The 22,314-nt window shown below is 44.6% G+C and overlaps 1 protein-coding gene across 3 annotated transcripts in view; it reads left to right on the forward strand.

Moving 5' to 3' along the window:
• zfyve28 (zinc finger, FYVE domain containing 28) overlaps positions 1–21,358 on the forward strand; it is a 33,529-nt gene extending 12,171 nt beyond the window's left edge. Inside the window, exons 2-14 of one of the 3 annotated variants that reach the window (XM_084044428.1) lie at positions 9,438–9,578; positions 12,229–12,366; positions 12,586–12,788; positions 12,914–13,003; positions 13,405–13,494; positions 13,604–13,705; positions 13,925–15,490; positions 15,780–15,875; positions 17,895–18,058; positions 18,162–18,278; positions 18,396–18,500; positions 18,987–19,090; positions 19,292–21,358. In XM_084044428.1, coding sequence (XP_083900554.1) covers positions 9,438–9,578; positions 12,229–12,366; positions 12,586–12,788; positions 12,914–13,003; positions 13,405–13,494; positions 13,604–13,705; positions 13,925–15,490; positions 15,780–15,875; positions 17,895–18,058; positions 18,162–18,278; positions 18,396–18,500; positions 18,987–19,090; positions 19,292–19,423 — 3,048 coding nt within the window. In that variant the 3' untranslated portion in view covers positions 19,424–21,358. The remainder of the gene's footprint in view (positions 1–9,437; positions 9,579–12,228; positions 12,367–12,585; positions 12,789–12,913; positions 13,004–13,404; positions 13,495–13,603; positions 13,706–13,924; positions 15,491–15,779; positions 15,876–17,894; positions 18,059–18,161; positions 18,279–18,395; positions 18,501–18,986; positions 19,091–19,291) is intronic. The other 2 variants (XM_084044429.1, XM_084044430.1) reach the window with 2 other exon arrangements.
• The last annotated feature ends 956 nt before the right edge of the window (positions 21,359–22,314 follow it).

The following is a 22,314-nucleotide window of genomic DNA, read 5'->3' on the forward strand; positions in this document are numbered from 1 at the left end:
AATTTGAATTTAATAGGATGTGTCGCAGGAGAGGGAAAAACTGTCATAGGTCTTGGCAGGTTCTGTCTTAAAAGACAAGAGAAAAACAAGTGAGCTTCTAGTTGAGGAACGAACAGTAAACGGTAAACGCATAAACGGTTTCATTGTAACTATCTCTTTGCTAAGGAATTGATGGCACCCTTACGAGGAACACTGGAGGCCTCTGTTGCCCCTTATTCTGCCCTTCAGATAATTCATATTGACCTTAGTTATAAAAATGTATCCACTCACACATAATTGTGTAATGTTAAACTGAATGATCTTCCTGATTGGATTGGACCTGGATTAGTTGGTTGGTGGTCTAATTGGTGAACAACCTGTTGATAAAAGTGCAGACAAATTCTCTTGTAAAGAATAGATTTGAGAAAGGATTTCTTAAAGCAGTGTACTCGCACTAGTTGAGAGTTATCTACATTACCTTGTTTTAAAATCTGATGTGAGAGTAATGTTAGCCTATTTTAAGTGCATTGCTTTATATATCAGTATTTTTCATTCTTTTTTATATGAAGCACATAGCCTAAAATATTTATCAGACATATGTCTCTTATTGTACTTATTGATATCCAACTCTTATTTTATACCTTGTGAGACTACATGAAGAGCTTATTCACAAACATTGCTGGTGGGGACCCAAAAATATCAACAGGTATTGGGTAATACTGGCTATCTTTAGCTCCTTGTAATCGGTTCCAGTATACTGCAACAAAAACTTAAACTTCCAATCAGTCGGGCATGACGTAATTCCTGTTCACCAACAGAGGTCTTCACAGAGGATTGCCGTTAATGCTGTCATAGACCTATAGAGAATCCCCAAATTAAAGTTTGTGCTAGTTCTCCATATTGTAGTCGGCAAATCTCCTCTTTGTTTTTTCTCGTCCTTTTTGTCTCATTACCAAAGCAGCTGGGCGCAGCATTTTGTATTCCCATCCTTCACAGGTGATTTATATATAGAGATGGAGTGTGTATGTGACCTTGTTGAGGATGAACAATTGAGATCAGTGTGAAACACTCACAGTATCTTTGCGTACTGTACAGTAGCTAATGCTACTACCGCCGTATGCATTTGTGTTCATGTTTCTTGGCAGCTGTGTGGGCGGGACCTCCTCTGTCTGTTACCGTACTCCAACAGTATTAGTAAAATATTATACAGTGTTGTTTATCCAACACACCTACACCTGTGCTAGATGCTTGACCCAAATTGAATAATAAACCAAATATGCAGTAATGCTAAACCTTCTCTATTGATCTTTCACACAAAGAACCTGACGCATAGTTATAGCATTACCCTGCATTCTCTCTCTCTCTCTCTCTCTCTCTCTCTCTCTCTCTCTCTCTCTCTCTCTCTCTCTCTCTCTCTCTCAAAGATTGCCAAACCAGTTTTAGTAATTTGTATGACTGTAAAATTGACAGATCCAAGAGAACCGGAAAACCAGGAAGAAGATTTGAGTTAGACAGGCTCATAACTGTGTGTGTGTGTGTGTGTGTGTGTGTGTGTGTGTGTGTGTGTGTGTGTGTGTGTGTGTGTGTGTGTGTGTGTGTGTGTGTGTGTGTGTGTGTGTGTGTGTGTGTGTGTGTGTGTGTGTGTGTGTACGCGCGTGTGTGTGAGTGACCTGCCTCCCTACGTGTATACTTACCACAAATGTGTGTGAAAACAGGTAAATTACAAGGTGTGCAATCACACGCCCTCCCCATCTGAGCGTATTTGAGCAGACATTGACGTTTGTCTTGTGAGACGTATGATGACATTAAGACCGTAAACTCCCAGGGACATCACCTCTGTGTACTCATTAAAATCCTCAGTGTTAGTTTAACCTCAAAGACTGTGCAAATGGAACCAAATGGACCCGTAACTTGGATTTTACTGTGTGTACCTGTTTCAAAGATGGACCTTCCTCCCCTCTTTTAAAAACATTGTAATTCCAAGAAACAAGGGGGCCTAGAATCGTTCAATGTAACAATAAACATATTTTGGAATCCTAGTCCTACACTTAGAATCAGCAACACACAGTGTGTTTGTGCATATTAATGATGACATGTAGTGCCGTATCTCATCATTCAACCACTTGTTGTCGATGTGGTGTCCACATACCGTAATTATGTAGCCTTTATAAGTAATGTACATAAATAACATTTATAAATAACGTTAAGGATACGACTTGAATACGATACCTGCTCTGATTAGGAGAGACGGTATACATCCAACTTGGGATGGTGTGAGGCTCATTTCTAGATGGACAAGTTTACTGGCAAACTATGCTCATACTGACCATCCCAGTTGGGACCAGGATTCAGATTTGCGGCCATACGTGTAATGTATGGCCACTTCTCTGTGCTTCCACCACAACAGCCATCCACCCAAAACCCATAGAGTGTAAAAGATTACACTGGAGGGGACAGCTGTGTATCATTTTGTTGTCAGCCAGAAACCTTGTATCTCTATTTCAACTTGTTAAGGTTTCGAGGCCAACAGGCTCGAAGCCTTTCTTGGGATACTAGGCTTTCACTATTCTTCCGCCGCTTTTGGCAGTTCTGGCCTAACCGCGTGGTCACTTTTTATGAAATTCGGCAATATGGTAGAGGGCTATGCCAAACGGCGAAAACCCGAAACTCACAACCATTGGCCAAAGGGTGGCGCTGTAGCACTCAATTGAAATATGCCAACTTTGAACAGGTACAACTCATGCCCTGTTTGACCCACAGCCATGAAACTTCGATGCACACATGCGTCTCCTCATGCCTAACAACTTTCACACTCGGACTTTTGACCTCTGACCTTTAGATCTCCCACCATTTCGAATTCTATGAAAAGTAGTAAAAAAGACTCTTCCTTCGTACAGATTGAGCAATCTGTACGAAACTGTATACACATGAACTTTGGACCAATGCCGACAGACGTGAGCAAGCGGATTTTCCATAAGTGAAAACGTTAAGCTTTTATAAGCCAATGAAAATTGCAGTTTTATGACAATTATTCATCTGCCCCTAACACATACATGCAGACTTACATTTGTTTGACACTTTGCAATATTGTAGAGGGTCATTCCAAGTATCACTGAAACCAATCTTACTCCAATTGGTCAAAGGGGGGCGCTATAGCAATTTTTTGAAAATGCAAACTTTAAACAGGCAAAAGTCATGCCTCGTTTGGCCGACAGCCGTTAAACCTGCTTACACATGTGCCTTGACTCATGAGGAACACATGTATCACTTTGACCAGTAAGCTCTGCCCTTAGATTGTCTGCAATTTTGAGCAGTTTGAAAAACATTTAAATCCAGGATTTCTGAGCAATTTGCATGAAAGTGTGTCATGTGTGTGAACTCCCTTTTCACAGGTTCTTGTCTGTTGGTGGCTTCTCGCTTAAATGTGTGCCCCACAACCTGAAGGTCACCAGTTCAAGCCTCACTTGATGCAGACTTCATTAAAGTTGCATTGCAGACAATATGATTGTGTCAATTAATACACGTGTAATTGTTAAAGAACCTGAAATGCTTATTTGAGGGAGTACGTTTTTTCAATGTATGACATACTTCATTGTGAAAATAGCCGATCTACAATCTAACAACAGCTTGTAGATCGGCTACTTTCACTAGTTCGTTCTGAGGAGACAAAAGAACAGACACTGTCAGGGAGGACATAGCTCAATGAGAAGAGAGACAGTCTGTGAGTCCGTGGGTCACTGGTGCGATCCCTGTCCCTGACAATGTATTGAGATGATCATGATTTGGCATTCTTGGGTTTACACATAGTCTTGAGGATAGGCTTAGGTGTTGTTTTACTGAGGTTAGGGTTAGTGAGGGTTTAAAATGCTCATTTGTTAATTGCATGGTCTTCTTTCTCTCAAGTTCAGTCTTCTATGTTTCTATGGCTTATTGTGCATATTACTTATCATTGCTTCTTTCTAGGGAAGCAGTGATCTAGAGTAGTTAACAAAACAGAGGCCTGGTCCGTCAGGGACGGAAAGAGTTATATATATCAACAGACACCACCAGGGCTATCATATCTCTAGCTCAATGAGAAGAAAGGCAGCCTATGAGTCCGGAGGTCACTAGTTCAACCCCATGTTTTTGCAATGTATGACATACTTCATTCTGAAAATAGCCGATCTACAATCTCAACACTTTTCAGATAGCAATGTGTTTCTGAGCTTGTAGATCGGCTGCTTTCACTGGTTTCGGTTCCGAGGAGACATACAATTTCTCTATTGGTAAATGGTTTTTGAACGAGTGATCTTAGTGTTAGTGAAACAGGGGCTTGGTTCATGACAGAAGGCAAGAGTTAATTATCTTCAACAGACAACTTCAGCCTGGACAAAGCTATAGCACAATAGGTAGTGTTGCAGCCTATGAATCCGAAGGTTGAGGGTTCGATTCCTGTTAATGGCAATAGGTTGAGATGGCCAATCAATCCATTCCGTTTCCATCTCTCTCTCTTCAATCCATTCCGTTTCCATCTCTCTCTCTCTTCAATCTATTCCGTTTCCATCTCTCTCTTTCTTCAATCTATTCCGTTTCCATCTCTCTCTTCAATCTATTATTTTTCCATCTCTCTCTCTCTCTCTCTCTCTCTTCATTCACCAGGTCAGGTCTGTTGGTCCAATGGCTTCTAGCTTACATCTGTGCCTCTCAACCCCAAGGTTACTAGTTCAAACCTCACTTGATGCAGATTTCCTTTAAATTGCGTTGCACACAACATGATTTTGTCAATTAATGCATATGCAATTTTTAAAGATAACCTGAAATGCTTATTTGAGAGAGTTTGTTTTTGCAATTTCACATACTTCTTTCTGAAAATAGCCGATCTACAATCAAACAACAGCTTGTAGATCGGCAACTTTCACTAGTTCGTTCTGAGGAGACAAAAAACATCTTTATTGCTAAATGGTTTGTGAACCAGTTATCTAGAGTAGTTTAGGACACAGAGGCTTGGTTCATAATGGACGAAAATAATTATAGATGTCAACAGACACTGTCAGGGAGGCCATATATCTAGCTCATTGAGAAGAGAGGCAGCCTGTGAGTCTGTGGGTCGCTGGTACGATCCCTGTCCCTGACAATGTATTGAGGTGATCATGATTTCGCATTCTTGGGTTTACACATAGTGTTTTTTGAGGATAGGCTTAGGCGTTGTTTTACTGAGGTTAGGGTTAGTGAGGGTTTGTCTTTCTCTCTCTCTCTCTTCAATTTATTCCGTTTCCATGTCTCTCTCTCTCTCTCTCTCTCTCTCTCTCTCTCTCTCTCTCTCTCACACACACTGAGGGAGGGTGAGAGGTGGCATTGCAGAAAACATGACCTTAAGCTCAGTCTTCTATGTTTCTATGGCTTATTGAGCATATTACTTATAGTTGTGTCTCTCTTTTAATGTATGACATACTTCATTGTGAAAATAGCCGATCTACAATCTCACAACTTTTCAGATAGCAACGTTTTGTGAGCTTGTAGATCGGCTACTTTCACTAGTTTTCGTTCCGAGAACACAAAACAAAACTTTATTGCTAAATATTTGTCAACCAGTAATCTAGAGTAGTTAGCAAAACAGAGGCTTGGTTCATAACGAACTGAAAAACCTATAGATATCAACAGACACCATCAGGGAGGCTATATTTCTAGTTCAATAAGAAGAGAGGCAGCCTGTGAATCCATAGGTCGCTGGTTTGATCCCTGTCCCCAACAATGCATTGAGGTGATCATTATTTGGAATTCTTACTTTGTTACAAACATACTCCTGGTAGCCTGTCTGTCTGTCTGCCTCTCTCTCACTCTGTCACTGTCTGTCTGCCAATCTGCCACTCTGTCACTGTCTGCCACTCTGTCACTGTCTGTCTGTCTGCCAGTCTGCCACTCTGTCACTGTCTGTCTGTCTGCCAGTCTGCCACTATGTCACTGTCTGTCTGTCTGCCAGTCTGCCACTCTGTCACTGTCTGTCTGTCTGCCAGTCTGCCACTCTGTCACTGTCTGTCTGTCTGTCTGTCTGTCTGTCTGTCTGTCTGTCTGTCTGTCTGTCTGTCTGTCTGTCTGTCTGTCTGTCTGTCTGCCAGTCTGCCACTCTGTCACTGTCTGTCTGTCTGCCAGTCTGCCAGTCTGCCACTCTGTCACTCTGTCACTCTGTCACAGTCTGTCTGTCTGCCAGTCTGCCACTCTGTCACTGTCTGTCTGTCTGCCAGTCTGCCAGTCTGCCACTCTGTCACTGTCTGTCTGTCTGTCTGCCAGTCTGCCACTCTGTCACAGTCTGTCTGTCTGCCAGTCTGCCACTCTGTCACTGTCTGTCTGTCTGCCAGTCTGCCAGTCTGCCACAGTCTGTCTGTCTGCCAGTCTGCCACTCTGTCACTGTCTGTCTGTCTGCCAGTCTGCCAGTCTGCCACTCTGTCACAGTCTGTCTGTCTGTCTGCCACTCTGTCACAGTCTGCCACTCTGCCACTCTGTCACAGTCTGCCAGTCTGCCAGTCTGCCACTCTGTCACAGTCTGCCACTCTGTCACAGTCTGCCAGTCTGCCACTCTGTCACAGTCTGCCAGTCTGCCACTCTGTCACTGTCTGTCTGTCTGCCAGTCTGCCAGTCTGCCACAGTCTGTCTGTCTGCCAGTCTGCCACTCTGTCACAGTCTGCTAGTCTGCCAGTCTGCCACTCTGTCACTGTCTGTCTGTCTGCCAGTCTGCCAGTCTGCCACTCTGTGACAGTCTGCCAGTCTGCCAGTCTGCCACTCTGTCACACAGTCTGCCAGTCTGCCACTCTGTCACAGTCTGCCAGTCTGCCACAGTCTGCCACTCTGCCACTCTGTCACAGTCTGCCAGTCTGCCAGTCTGCCAGTCTGTCACAGTCTGCCAGTCTGCCACTCTGTCACAGTCTGCCAGTCTGCCAGTCTGCCAGTCTGCCAGTCTGTCACAGTCTGCCACTCTGTCACAGTCTGCCAGTCTGCCACTCTGTCACAGTCTGCCAGTCTGCCACTCTGTCACAGTCTGCCGGTCTGCCAGTCTGTCACAGTCTGCCAGTCTGTCACAGTCTGTCCGCCAGTCTGTCAGTGTCTGTCTGCCACTCTGTCACTGTCTGTCTGTCACTCTGTCACTGTCCAGTCTGCCAGTCTGCCAGTCTGCCAGTCTGCCACTCTGCCACTCTGCCAGTGTCTGTGTGCCACTCTCTCTCTCTCTCTCTCTCTCTTATTCTCGAAACCGCTCATTGCTGCTTGCAGCTATATTTTTTTGTTGTAAATGCCTTACTTTGTTGTACCAGACAGTTGCGCCAAATTATCCGATCTCTAAGCTCACAATGCAGCGCACTGCAACACATTGTGAGCTTGTATATCTGCTATTTTTGAAAAACGATTTAAAGTGTCCGGGTTTATTATAAATATTTAACCAATTGAAAGTATTAACAAGATCTTGTGACTAAATAATAACTACATTGGATCCATTCGAAGTAGAGCTAACTTCAGGGAAAAGGTCTCCTTCTGAGAGGTGGTTTGTTCAGTAAATATCTCTATTCAGTTTGAGTCCCCCAAGCAGTTCCAGAAGACACATGGCAAATAACACTGTTTAGCGTTGTGGTGTGCGTCAGTGTGCATCATCATCACACTGTCCTTGTTGAGGCTGTGCTCCTGTGGTACCTGCCCGCTGTGTGATGATGAGACACGTCAGCATGTGGTCGCCTTTTATGAAAACCCTTAACAATTCCATCACCTCCAGCCCTCTACAAGACCTGTAGTGTCTGTGTGCATGTACTGTATATCTGTGTGTGTGTGTGTGTGTGTGTGTGTGTGTGTGTGTGTGTGTGTGTGTGTGTGTGTGTGTGTGTGTGTGTGTGTGTGTGTGTGTGTGTGTGTGTGTGTGTGTGTGTGTGTGTGTGCGTATGCGTATGCGTGTGTGTGTCTGTGTGTGTGTGCGTGTGCGTATGCGTGTGTGTCCATAACCTAAAGTGTCATACATAGGATATTCTTTTGCCCCTTATTTAGCATACCTTAGAGTAGACAAGAGGCACCTCTTTAGGTTGCATTATGACGGCATTATGATGAGTCCTGATGTATATTTATTTTATTTTTACATTTATTTTATTTTTGATGCCTTTATTATTGATTGGTAGGACAGTTGGCTGACAGGGAATGGGCAGAGAGAGATTGGGAGTGACACGCAGCAAAGGCTGTGGGGATCGGGACTCGAACCCGCAACACGCTGTCAGGCTTCATTGTAGACTTGGTAGACTTGGTGCCCGGAAGTTTGATATGTATTTTGTGAAATGTTTTGTAATAGTTGATGTCATAGCACACAGGACTGAGGTCTGATTTTGGGACTGATGATGGCTGAATGGTGATGATGACACACTGATTTAAGCTGCCTGTGTCTACACTGTTGGTTAAGGTCTGAAGAAGTGCCTGGTGGTTCGAAACGTTACCCATGAAATTCTGCAAATTTGAGTATGTTACTGGTGGTGTGCGAGATTTAATTTAATTTCACATCTGTAACCTAAATTGGCCCATGTCTCTGTAGCCACCTGCCTCACTCTGTGTGGCATGGCAGTACATGTGCTCCACGCAGCGGTGGAATAATCTGCTGTGCTCTTCCTCAACAGTACGCGGGCATCATGTGCGATAATGACACCAATCTTTTACCAGGGCCAGCCTCTCTAATTACACCTGCTCTTCCGGGGAGCTTCCACGCGATATTAACCATCTGTTAACTCCCCTCGTCAGAATCGCCACAGCTTCATTATTTGTTGTAGCCAATACCCCCCCCCCCCCCCCCCCCAGCTATCGGCCGATACCGATATCAATCCGATACAGCCTCTGATACAGTCTTTCTATTCTGACTGATATCAGGCAGACACTGTCAGGCATCATACTTTTTTTCATTACTTTTTGCTTATTTTTTGTAGTGTAGAATGTTAGAGAAGGCTTGAACAAGTGATATTGCTCAAACAGGGAACAACATATACTTCCCCATAATAATAATAATAATAACAAAATAAATACGACCCATTCATTATTAACCCATTAAGACCTGGAACGCATATGTGTCACTTTAGATTTATTTGGCTATTAAAAAATAGCAGATATTTTTTTTAGATATGAAAAAATAATAAATGTAGAATCGTATAAGGTCTTAATGGGTTAACCAATGGGTTAAACTTAAAATGTCTTTTGGAATGGAGAGCCCCGCGCACCCTACCCCTACCACGCTTTTCCTTCACTGCTAAGATTTATTCATACTCCCTTGTACGACGGTGTTGCATGTTGAAAAGGAAGAATAACACTATGCTTGATTTTCAGGTGAAAAGTGCAGCTTTTCATGTCACGTTCTTCTCCCCTCAAACATGTCGATATATTGCTAGATCTATGCTCCTCTTGCGTTTTGTGTGTACTGTTTTCCATGACCTGACCTCTCCCTCCACATCTCTGCCTCTCTCTCTGTGCAGAGGACGGACCCTCAGCTCTTGGCCCAGTTCTACTATGCCGATGAAGAGCTGAACCAGGTGGCCACCGAGCTGGACAGTTTGGACGGCAGGAAGGACCCTCAGAGATGCACCCTGCTGGTCAACCAGTTCCGCTCATGTCAGGTCCGTTTACACTCCCAACGTCACATTGTGCCTATTCCTCCTTAGGAGGCTAGCCGTTAAGAGGGTTTGGTCTGTTTGTGTGTCTATGTGTTTATTTGGAGCTAATCTTACAAACCGTATACAAACCATCACATGTTTTATAATTGTTAACTTTACATTTGTATCTGAAGTCAGTGGAGTTCTGACTTATTCTTCTAATGTTCTATTTTATTTTTGGATTTGTGAGTTTATGCCTCTTAACCGTTATTAAATACAGAACTAGTTATTTGTGCCAAGTGTAGTGCCTATAACTGGAGCAGTTGAGTTGTGATTATCCACTGGCTTTGAATTTATGAAATTGGGTCAGGAGTTCATATGGTTGTTGTTTTGATGTTTGTTTGAAGTCATGCGCGTAAGCACCTCATTGAACCTTGATTTGACCTGGAAGCAGAAAGTATTTAAAGATATGTGGGGTGGAGTGATATGGCAACTGCCTTACTAAACATTGATTGGCCAAGCTGTTGCATTTTCCCTGATAAGGTGAGATAAGGGGGGCTTTGTTTGGAAGCTAGTGAACACACTTGTCTTGTGTTGATAACTCGGCCAGTGTGTTATGTAGGTTACAAGCAAATCGTTACGAGACTTACTTGGATGAAGCCACTGTACAGTAGGACTATATACTGTATAGTTGGACTGAGGTAACTGGATATTTCAGAAATAAAAAATACCTGGTGTTTGTAAACCTCAGAGAATATTAATTAGTAAGCGTCTGAGATAGACAATATTGACAGTAACTTCCTATTTGACGGTTGGTGCCAGAGCTCCCCCCGACCCCACACACATACACGTTACAGCTCTGAGTTAGCAAAGACCCACAGCAACCTGGGAATAGAATGTGAATAGCTGCTGTATGTGGGGTTATAGTGCGCCATCATCGCAGGTCTATTTGCAGTCAGTGCTCAGGAGCTGAAGATGGGGATGGTGAGTGAATGATGCTCACACTGTGGGTGGTCGTGGTCCTGGAGGGGGGCAGGCAGAGGGGGTTCACACAAGGAGAGTCAATTAAAAAGGTCATCACTTGGACACTTACTGTTTTCTAGTTCTCTGTCTCTCTCCTATTCTTCCTCCCTAAACACTCACTTTCTCCCAATCCCTTATCTCTTCTGCTCTGTCATTGTTGTTCTCCCTCCCTAAACAACCCTTTCTCTCTGCTTACTTTCCTTTATTCACTTCATTATCACCCCAAATGACCATACCGTGAAGTGCTGGATGTTAGTTTTGCTGTTATGTCGTGCTCTGCAAACTCAGTTTTTTTTTTTCGCTGACTGCGAAGGTTTTCCCAGCGATTGTGAATCAACAATCCTGCTCAGGCTCTGTCCGTATCTCACCCTCTTGCTCCAGAAAATTAACAGTGGGGAGGTGGTGGGTTGCACCATCTCCTGTTCCCACAGCATATATTTTTCTCACCTGGTAGGATTTATGTCAGCTCCAGACATAATTTTTTCCACAAAGTTGCAAACTTTTTAACGGCGAACCAAACGCTTGTAAACTCTGAGGTGATTTTTCAGTCTCGAGTCTCTTTCAGCGGCCTGCCTCCCGAGGTCTTGGAACACAATGTGAGCAGCATGTTACCTGCATGCTTCAGTGATGCCCCTCAACCCCCAAGGTCCCCAAGAATAGAACACAAGTGCTCTCACGCCAAAGCTGTCCACTTGAACCTGCCACTGGTGCTATCAGCTCCTATTCACGGAGCTCTGTGGGTTGCACTGGCAAGCTGTTCACATTATGTTGGCATGGCTGCTTCCACAGTATGGCCTGCTGGAGTAGGAAACATTGTGCGCACATATACAGTACATGTCCACTTGTTAATGGATACAGTATACTGTACTATGTGTATGTATGTGTATGTATGTTAGCAATGGAAAATGAAGAAAGGGAAAGTGAGAAAAGTAGTGACTGAAAGGAGAAACCGGTAGTACACAGTAAAGGATCATAAACCCCAAGTTTCCTTTTAGTTGATGGAGCAGGTGCCATGCCAGACAGTGTCATTATTCCAGGATGATTACAAACGTATCTGTAGTGTGTAACTATAGCCACTATAGCCGCTGATTTATGGATCTGCAACAAAGAGTTGAGGCGTTGTGTTACCGAGATGGTAGTGGTCCTGGGGTACTCACCGGCCGGACAGCACACAGCAGCCATAACGGACTCTGTGGTTAAGCTTTCCTTCTCAAAGCCTTTTTAATCTCGCTCCTCTGGGCGAGCAAAGAAAGACGCAGTGCTGTGCCTGGCGAGATTACAGCGTGCAGTGCAGCCGCGGCTGACTGAAAGGCTCACTGAGTCATTGTTATGGCCGTTGTACACGCCAGCGGCACACAAGCTCTTGATTAGCTCTCACTGTGCGCAACACAGGAATTATGGGCTTTACAATAGCACTTTTATTGGGAGTTTTTCAGCATGTGCTTTTCTTTAATTGTTTTCAGTCTATTCGCAATCTATTCCCCCACTTAACTGAGAGTAAAAAGGTGATCCTAGAACAGTGGGGCCAGAGTGAAGGCTGAGAATCTTGTTTTTCCAGGATCAGCCTTGTGTGTCCCCAGCTCATCCCGTTCAGCTAGTTTTTTCAATTTTCTTCACTGTCAGTCTGTGTCTCTCTCTCTCATGTATGCAGGACAATGTGCTGAATATTATCAATCAGATCATGGATGAATGTATCCCTGGCGACCGTGCCAACAGAGACTTCTGCGTAAAGTTCCCAGAGGAGATTCGTCATGACAACCTGGCAGGGCAGTTGTGGTTTGGAGCCGAGGTACTGAATTCCCCCAGTATCAGCCTGTGGAAAAACAACCTTGAACAAGTCTTACATATCATGCACAATAATTGCTTACATGTACTGTACATTGCACACTGCACACGTGGTGCACATACTCACATACCCTGTCTCATTCTTTTGTCTCAAATTGACACTTCCAAAATGAATCACTTTGTCAAACGAAACTCATTGTTTTGCGACTGTGTTTGTTTGTAGTGCTTGGCCGCTGGGTCTATCATTATGAACAGGGAGATAGAGAGCATGGCCATGAGACCTCTGGCTAAGGACCTAACACGCAGCCTGGAGGAGGTACGCACCATCACCAGGGACCAGGCCCTCAGAGACCTCAACTTCTACACAGACCGCATGAAGGACGCACTGCGCCATTTCGACAGCCTTTTTGCTGAGTTTGAGCTCAGGTAAGAGAGGCCAGCACCAGGCTCGTTAGCATCAATCTCCATTATGATTGTTTCATTTGGTGTTGATATTGCCTCATTCTGCTTCCATCCTTCCCTCTATCCTTTCTTCCTTCTTCCTCTGCCAGTTATGTGTCAGCCATGGTGCCTGTGAAGTCTCCCAAAGAATACTATGTCCAGCAAGAAGTTATTGTGCTCTTCTGTGAGACTGTGGAGAGGTGAGTTTACCCATAGCCTTTTTGGGAGGTAGCCACTTAGTATCTCCCATTGGTGAGTCTCCCATAGTCGTCAGGTAGTCAAAGAGTGCATGGGAGACTTAACCACTTTAGACATGGCTTCCCTATTATGGGCATGTTATTATTGTCAAAATCTTTCAGAAATACTGAAGCGAAAAAGTTAAAAGGCTAAAAACGATAAGCTAAGACTAAAAAGCAGAAAGGGAGATTTGTTTGAGTTAGGCAGGGAAAGCAAGTCTGAAAAGGTGGGTTTTGAGGGAGGCTTTGAACATGGAAAGAGTGGGGGCATCAGGAGTTAATATTTGGAGGAAAGGCAGTGAAGTTTATAGTTTGTCATTGCTTATTTGCTTGTATTTTTATTTCTCCTGTACTTTTTGTCTCAGAGCTCTGAAGCTGGGCTATCTCACACAAGACATGATCGATGACTATGAACCTGCACTGATGTTTACAATTCCCAGACTAGCCATTGTGTGGTAAGTGTTGCCCCTCCCTCCCATTCTTCCATGTACCTCTCTTTCTCTCCTTCCCACCCTTCTCTTACACTCACAGAATTTTAAACATGTCTTTCTCCTCTCACTTCAGTGGTTTGGTCGTGTATTCGGAAGGTCCGCTCAGCCTCGATCGAAAATCTGAGGACATGTCTGAGCTCTTCCGGCCATTCCGCACTTTACTAAAGAAAATCAGGTACTATCCCCAAGTAAACAACTGAGGTCAAAGGCTGTGAATTACACCGTGTTTAATCTACTCTTACACTTCTTTTAAATGCCATACTCATGTCAAAACTATTCTGTGGCAAAGGGGAACAAAAATGCTCTTAGATTTTAGACAAAGGGGACAAAATATGTCCTCCCAAAATGTTATAAATTTACATTGATGAACCGGTGTTTGGTTTTGTTGTTCCAGAGACCTGCTGCAGACGCTGACAGAAGACGAGTTGTCGACACTGGAGAGGAGCCTCTGTATCTCTCAGGACGGGGACTGTTCCTCTGCCCAGGGACTTGCCTCAAACACCACACCAGCACCGGCACAGGCCCCAGAACCAACACCGGCTCCCAAACGCCCCTCATCCTGCAGCCCCACTAACAGCACTCCCAAGGCGGAGAACCAGGAGGCTCAGGATAACATGCCTCTGTTCGTCCCTCCCAGCCAGGAGGAGTCGGAGTCGGGGGAGGCTGGAACAGAGTGGGAGGAGGTTGAGACGGAGAGCGGGGAGGAGGAGCCGGAACAGGGCCTTTTGTGTGAGGAGGCAGAGGAGGCAGAGCTTGCCTGCTCCATGCAGTACGACGAGGAGGAACTGGAGCAGCTGAACAGGATGGTGTACCGCGTGGGGGACGAGATGTCCACCCTGCTGTCACCACCCAGCCAGGGCCACTCCCCGGGCCGCCAGGCGGGAGGCTCCAGCAGGGCTTCCAGCACCGAGGCCTCTCCCTGCAGGCTCCTGCGGTGCCGGGGCAGGACTGGACTCTACGTAGAGGAGGAGGATCGGGTCTTCTTCATGGAGGACTTAGATGCAGCAGGAGACAATGCAAGCAGGAACTCAAGAGAGGCCAACAGTCATCGGGCCTCTCCTTCCAAAGCTTCCGAGCCTGGGCAGCACAGGCTGGGCCCCCTGCCTGAACCGTCCAGAAACGTTTGGCCGTCCGAGACTCGGTCAGGCGGCCCGTGCCTGCAGCCGCGTGGCCTGAACCCACAGTGCCCTGGCTCCAAACGCCCCCCTTGTACATCTGCTCCCGGCTCAGAGCCCCTGCCTTACACAAATGGCTGGGAGGTGGGGTTGGAGGGTTCCGCCTCCGAGACCGCGGAAGTCATAGCCCACCGTATGGGTGGGATGAAGTTGTCCGCTACAGTCATCTTCAACCCGCGTTCCCCTAGCCTGACAGAGCTGGCTGTGGACAAGCTGCTGCTGCCAAGGCCCACTTCCTCGGAGACTGAGCCCTGCGGTCCCTTGGTGGCCACTCACTGCCTGCTCAACTCCTGCGTGTGCTGTGGCAGTTGCGAGGACGGCCATGATGATGGCATCACCACAGAGAGAACCGGGCTGGGGCTGGGCTTTGCCCTGGGATTGGACAAACACTGTAGGGTCCCACCCCCCAGTGCTGTTATTCAGTCGTCCGCTTGCCGCCTGCCTCCCCCAAGTCAGGAAATTCTCAGTAAAGGAGACTCCTCCCAACTGACGGCCAGCTCTTCCCGCAACTCCTCAGAGCCCCTGCTGGATGAGGAGGTGGGGGCAGAGGTCTGTGAGAAGTGCCTGGGGTTGGCCCCGGGGCCTGGGGGGCACCAGCAGGTTGTGGTGGGCAGAAGCCCCAGCGGAGAGGAGGGACCCTCTCCCTGCCACCAGCACCACCTCCAGTTAAGAACTGAGGGGGGGCAGCCGTCAAGTGGAGGCTGGGACAAGGACAGGGAAAGAGACAAGCTAGGAAATAAAGATTCAGAACGGTACGCCAAGGAAGACGTCAGAAAGATCTCAAGGTGGGCTGTCATTTCAGAGGGTCCCCTCTCCCTTTGTGTTTGGATGATGGGTTACGAACCTCCTATTTGACATACGTTTGCACAAAGCACTCTTTTACATAACAGTCTTACATAAACATGTGGGAAAATATCAGTTTTCAGGGTTTTTTCCCCACCTTATTACATCATTTATGCATTTGTTTTTCATTTGAACACTTTGCATAATCCATGTTTTTATTTCACCATTACATATTTGCTTTGCTTTAATTATTATTTAAAGTTTGTATTTCTTTTTTGTTGTTGATTCTAGTTTTGGGAACTCGCCACTCAGCTCTGTGTCAAGTAGTGACTGTGAGAGTGTGTCTGTCACCACATGTAGTCTTTCGAGCAGTGCTTACACTCCCAGGTAACCACTCACTCATGGAAATATTGAATATGAATGTTATCGCTTCAACATTATAATTGCCCTCTATAACTAAAATTACAAATGAAAAACACCTTAAATATTTTATTTATTTTACTCAAGGGGGACAAAGCCCGTTGCTAGGGCCCAGCCTTATGGAATCTATGGAATGCATGTGCTAACTAAAAACGTATTTGATTCTCATATTAACCTTAGGAAGTATTAAGTTGTTTTTTATTAGCACATGAATTCCATAGGGCTGGACCACACATGGACAAATGACATCATCAGCGTGCGACGGGCATTGTCCCACTTGAGTAAAAGATTAACTATTTCTAAAATAAATACAATATTTAAGTCATTTTTTATTTGAGTTATAGAGGGCAATTATAGTGTATTAAGGCATACAGTATATGGCTTATTAGCCAGGGATCATTTAAAGTTTAGGAACTTAAACTTACTTGCAATTGCCCAATCTAGTGATACCGGTCATAAAAGGGATAGAAAGTCATATAGAGATCTTCATATATGGGCATAAAAGGGACACAGACAGAAAGATCGAGATTTGTGGATTTAAATCACTCCCTCGGATCCTCAGCAATACACACAGCAAGTTTGAGGGCAATCGATAGGATGGTGTCGGTTATTGAGATAGACAGGACACAAACGGACAGACAGATATACACAGAGATTACATGCACAACTATGTTTACTCCTGTCTCATGATGAGGTCACGATGAGTTATCCGTGTCCTAGTCTCGCGTGGCCAGACTGTTGCCTCCCACAATTTCCAAATGCTTCCGGTCATACAGTCTGGAGCACGGAATCTCTGATCATGAACAAGCGATAAAGCAGATGTGAAGCCTCCTCCCCACTTACGTTTTGTCTTTACAGTCACGCAAATGTATCCTAATATAAATAAAAAATCATCTAAGCATATATAGCTTGCTGCTATGTAAATAAAACAATTAAATGTGAAGACATTTTAAAATATATTTTCGTGAACGGAAATGACGAACAGATGCCAGCTTCCATGTTCGGATTTCGGGAGTAGTTCCAAACTCTATATAGCATTCTGAGATTGTGGAATAGTTGTCTGGCTACGCGAGACTATCTGTGTCCTAATATGGAGCTCTGTGTCAGCCACGTTCAAATATGTCTGTGATGTCAGACTGTCACACACACACACACACACACACACACACACACACACACACACTCACACTCACACTCACACTCACACTCACACTCACACTCACACTCACACTCACACTCACACTCACACTCACACACACACACACACACACACACAGAAGATTCCATGCATTCTTCAGGGAAGTCGATTGGTTGGACTGTTATGGAGATACGCAGGGGAAACAGGACGAACACACATACACACACACACACACACACACACACACACACACACACACACACACACACACACACACACACACACACACACACACACACACACACACACACACACACACACACACAGATGCCGTGCATAGATATATAGATAGATAGAGAAGAATTGGGGTCGATGTAATCAAAGATGTTCACTTTAACAATACATACATGTTGAGTGATCAGTGAGCGGCAAGCGTCCATTCAAAACTTAGCGATTCACAGGCTTACTCATGTTATGCTGTGTACATGACCAAACTGTTGTACATATGTCGTACATTCTACAATTATGACCTCTAATGATGGATCATCAGGCTGGGGAAACCCTCAAGTACAACTGTGTTTAGCCTGCATTGTGTCCTTATAATTACATTAATATTGGTGTACTGGTATGTCAGCAGGTGTAATGAAGAGTATTGAAAATCCGTCTGCAGCAGTGGTGTTCAAGAGTCTGCATTTCATTTCATATTCAGTGTCTGCTTGGTGATTCTTAAGGCACCATATTTCACGTTGAGATTGAAATCTGTTACGTGGTATGGAATATCATTTGCTTTTAAAAATGGCACTGTGACATTCATTAATTCTGCCCCCGGCATCCATCCCTCCCTCCAGCCCTGTTAGCAGTCTAACCACCAGCTCAGAGATGTCAGAAGACCTAGACCATCAAGAAATCCAACTGGCCCTGCAGGCTGCCAAGATGGCCGCCAGGAACAAGATCCGCTCACGCTTCCACAGCAGCAGTGACCTCATCCACCGCCTCTTCGTTTGTATATCAGGTATAAAAAAAGAAGGACAAATTGCGCCGCCCTTTTCCTGCTCACTTTGTCTCTCTTTCTGTCTCTGAATCTCATGTCCACTGTGTCCTCCTGTGACATGCAGGTGTCGCTGACCAGCTGCAGACCAACTACGCTAGTGACCTGCGTAGCATCCTCAAGACGCTGTTTGAAGTCATGGCAACCAAGTGTGAGGAGGGGGACAATGACAAGCAGAAGAAAGGTGGGGGACAGATTTAACGTATACGGTACATCTCTTATGGATGGTTTTGTCACTGACTGTTGGCTATGGGGAGGACTAACATTGGCCTCATGTAACGTTATCTTCTCTGGCATCCAGCAGCTCCTGGCCTGCGCAGTGCCGTGCTGGAGGACTGTGCTCTGTGTCAGGAGACCATTTCCTCCTCTGAGCTGGCAGCCAAGGCCCGGGAGGGTCAGTTTGAAGGTCAGCAAATCTACTGTTTGCACACATATACAGAAAACAGATGGTTGGTTGAAATGTCAGCACAGTACTCTTTCCCTTCAACTCACCACCAGACATACAGTGACAGAGCTGGCTACTATAGACAGTTTTATTTGAATGCTCTCATGTTGATAGGAGACAAGCCAACAACCCTTGCACACATCTGGGCGACTTTTGGTTGGTTAATATTATTCCTGTAGTTAGCATAGGCTTTGCACATTAGCTGTCATCAACCATTTTAGCATAACATCATCTGTAACAATGGCAGGACTCTGGGATTGAAGCCCACAACAGTTCTCCCAGTATTGTTGTGTTGTGTTTTCTCACCATAATAACAACTGAACATTATAGCTAGATAGCTAGCTAACAGGAGACCAACAAACCAGGCATTTTTGGTATCCAGGAAACAGAATGGAAGTTCATATAGGTTGGAACGTTCACTGTTGTTGTTGTCTTTGTTGTCCCCAGATCCTCCAGACTGGGTCCCAGACGAGGCCTGTAGCTCTTGTATCGCCTGCAAGGCCCCTTTCACAGTCATCCGCCGGAAGCACCACTGTAGGAGCTGTGGAAAGGTACACACTCTCTCCTCCTCCACCTCCCTCATGACTGATTTGAACCTAAGTCATATATACATTGTATTGATCCTCTATTGACAGTAGAAGGTCGATAAAAGGCCACATTGATGTATTATAGATTGTGAAACAGACGACAGATTATGAGATATTACATGGTATCATGGTATCAACTCTGTGCCTGTCACTTTGTCATTTCAGATATTCTGCTCCCGCTGCTCCTCCCATTCGGCTCCCCTCCCCCGCTATGGCCAAGTGAAGCCGGTCAGGGTGTGCACACATTGCTACATGTTTCACGTCACGCCGTTCTACAGCGACAAGACTGGCATCTGACCCCCAATTAATATGAACACCGAAAAGCACACAAGACGCCTCTGCGAGCTCATATGCATAGGATCGATCCAAGGTGGTGTACAAAGCAACCTGCCCGCCCTCCCCAACCCTACTAATACTACTTCTACTACTCGGGTACGCCTTAGTGGTCGTCCTTATTGCCCCTGCTGAGCCAGGCTTCGGAACAGAGACTGTAATGGATGGGAGAAAAGAAATCACGATGTGCAGGCACACAGACTACGACTGGACCCTTTTCTGTTGATTCAGAGATGCTGCTGCTTAAAAGGGAACCTAAGGGTCTGGTCTGATACCAACTCTCTACACACACACACACACACACACACACACACACACACACACACACACACACACACACACACACACACACACACACACACACACACACAGACACACAGACACACAGACACACAGACACACACACACACACACACACACACACACACTAATGTTTCACAAATGCCTGCCTGCCTACAGAAGAAGTAGATAAAGGGAAGTACCAGGCAATAAAAGATGTTGAACTGACACATTGCAGCAGTCATCTGTCGCAGTTTGCAGCACAAAGTAGGGAGAGCAGGCCATCGATGGATCATTTGTTTTGTTTTACTTTCTGCGTATACAAAAGGCCTTGTGACATGTTTCTTATGTGATTGTGCCAGAGTTCCCATGGGACTCTGATTACTCAAAAGAATGTAAGTCACGATAGCCATGTAAATAAGGATAATTCTGTCGATAATAACTACACTCTGTCATCGCATATTTGTGGTTGCCATATGTATGGGAAGTGGAAAGTAATTTTCACCAGACTACTAAGTCTCAGCAAAGCAAAAATGATTACAAAAAACAAAAACATCCCATATAGCTTTCATGTTGCAATGATTCGTTTACGCTTTTAATGGCAATGAATGTGTAATACTGTATCATTTGATGAAATGAGGTCTTGATTCTAAGAAGATTGTCAAAATAGCCTTTAATGATAATATGGGGTGTGCCCATTGTTGCACCATGGCATGTTTTATAGTTCTCTCTCTAGTGACCCCACTGCACAGACCTGGATGAAAGGGATTCCATTACTTATCACTGTCAGGTCTTGGAGGCCACCTAGTGGAGAGTTTAACTATGTTTTCCACAGTGCACAGACATCAGCATCACAATGTGTGCACTACGCTTTGAAATGAGGCCTTCTCAGGTGCTTGCCTATAGACTACAGGCCAATTCTGTGTTTCTCCTATTTCCCTGTCCTGATTGTGCAATACAGTGACTACTAATTACAACAGTCCCACACATTTTAGTAGAGGCAAACCTGTGCTATTTAACTAGTAGTTATTATAGGCCAACTATTTCTTCGGCACAAACCTGTACAGATTGTGGTACTGTCAGCCTGGAACAGATTGTCAGTACTTATACTGTTAATTAATTTGCACCTAACTATATTACATTGTTGACTCTGCTTCCAAGGTAAGGAACAATGTTCAAAATCTCTTCCACCTCTACTCCAGCCATGTACTAACTACAGTATGTTATGGTTTACAGTGTGTCCATTTTACTCTGATGTAAAGCTAAATCTCAGGCATTATTCTGTCTAGTTCATGCCACTACTATTACAGCAGTTTTATTTTCATCAAATAATATAAACGGTTTAAAAAGATGATTTTTCTTTTCTTTTATAAAAAACAAAACAAAATGAAAAGAAATCATGTGTAAAAGCTATAACTACTTTTCTGTACCAAAAACAAAAAAAGAGGAATCATGCAGTAATTAAAGGGCAGGATATCCTATTATTTCAGAGCTTGGTCTTATTTTGTAAAGCAAAAAAAGCAAGTACATTTCAATGACAAGAGCTGTGTAACATATTTGAAAAACAGAAATGATGTTATCTAGTTTTAAATGCTATGTATATTAAATAATAAATTACTTTTTCCTGTTTCAAATATGTTAATTGTGGCTCTGATACTATAGAACATCTCATCTCCACTTTCATATGTATGTTATTAGTTTTTACTTTATTTATATAGATAGGATAGTAGAGAGACAGGAAACTCAGCTGGCGGCAGAGAGAGGGGCATGGACAATCCTCCTGCCTAATAATGGCCCTTTCAAACCGAACCCGAACAGCATCACTACACTCACAAACCCATTATAGCTCAATTTATGCTCCATTGTTTGTCGGTGTTGTGCACGAAAATAGCCGACCTATATGCTTCTTTTTTTTAAACAGAGAAGTGAATGAATTTTCATGAAACTGCGGGAATTACATGCCAAAGATATCAACTTTTTGGTCAAAATGACATAATCAGTAAAATCACAGGGATGAGCAGAAACACACACACACACACACACACACACACACACACACACACACACACACACACACACACACACACACACACACACACATTGTGTATTTGAGTCAATATGTCACAATTTGACATGCCTATAATAGACCCATATGCATTATGCTGAAGGGGGAACACATTGTGATGGGGATAAGCACCTTGGCACAACACAACACGAGATCCACGCCTTCTTTTTATTACATTTTTACGAGCTCCACGCCTATCATCTCGTAAAGACTGGTCCTTGACCTTAGTTGCCCACTCTGACTTTTTATCCAAATCGTTGGCCCATACCGGCCAGGAGAGGGCGCCCCATACAAGACTGGACTCCATCAACAACAACCCATCCTCCAGGCCACATGCACATAGGCACAAGCCGACACAAGTGCATAACGTTGGTTGATTGATTGATTGATGTACTTTATTTAGTAAGACATGAGAACAACAGTACATGGAAGTACAAATTCACAATACAAGGTCTACTAAACTGGAAGACTCATAAAAGCACAGAGCTTGTTTCAAATGAGTTCCCCATGC

Source organism: Gymnoscopelus microlampas (genome assembly GCF_963454915.1).
Source record: "Gymnoscopelus microlampas genome assembly, chromosome: 20".
NCBI classification, from domain to species: Eukaryota; Metazoa; Chordata; class Actinopteri; order Myctophiformes; family Myctophidae; genus Gymnoscopelus; species Gymnoscopelus microlampas.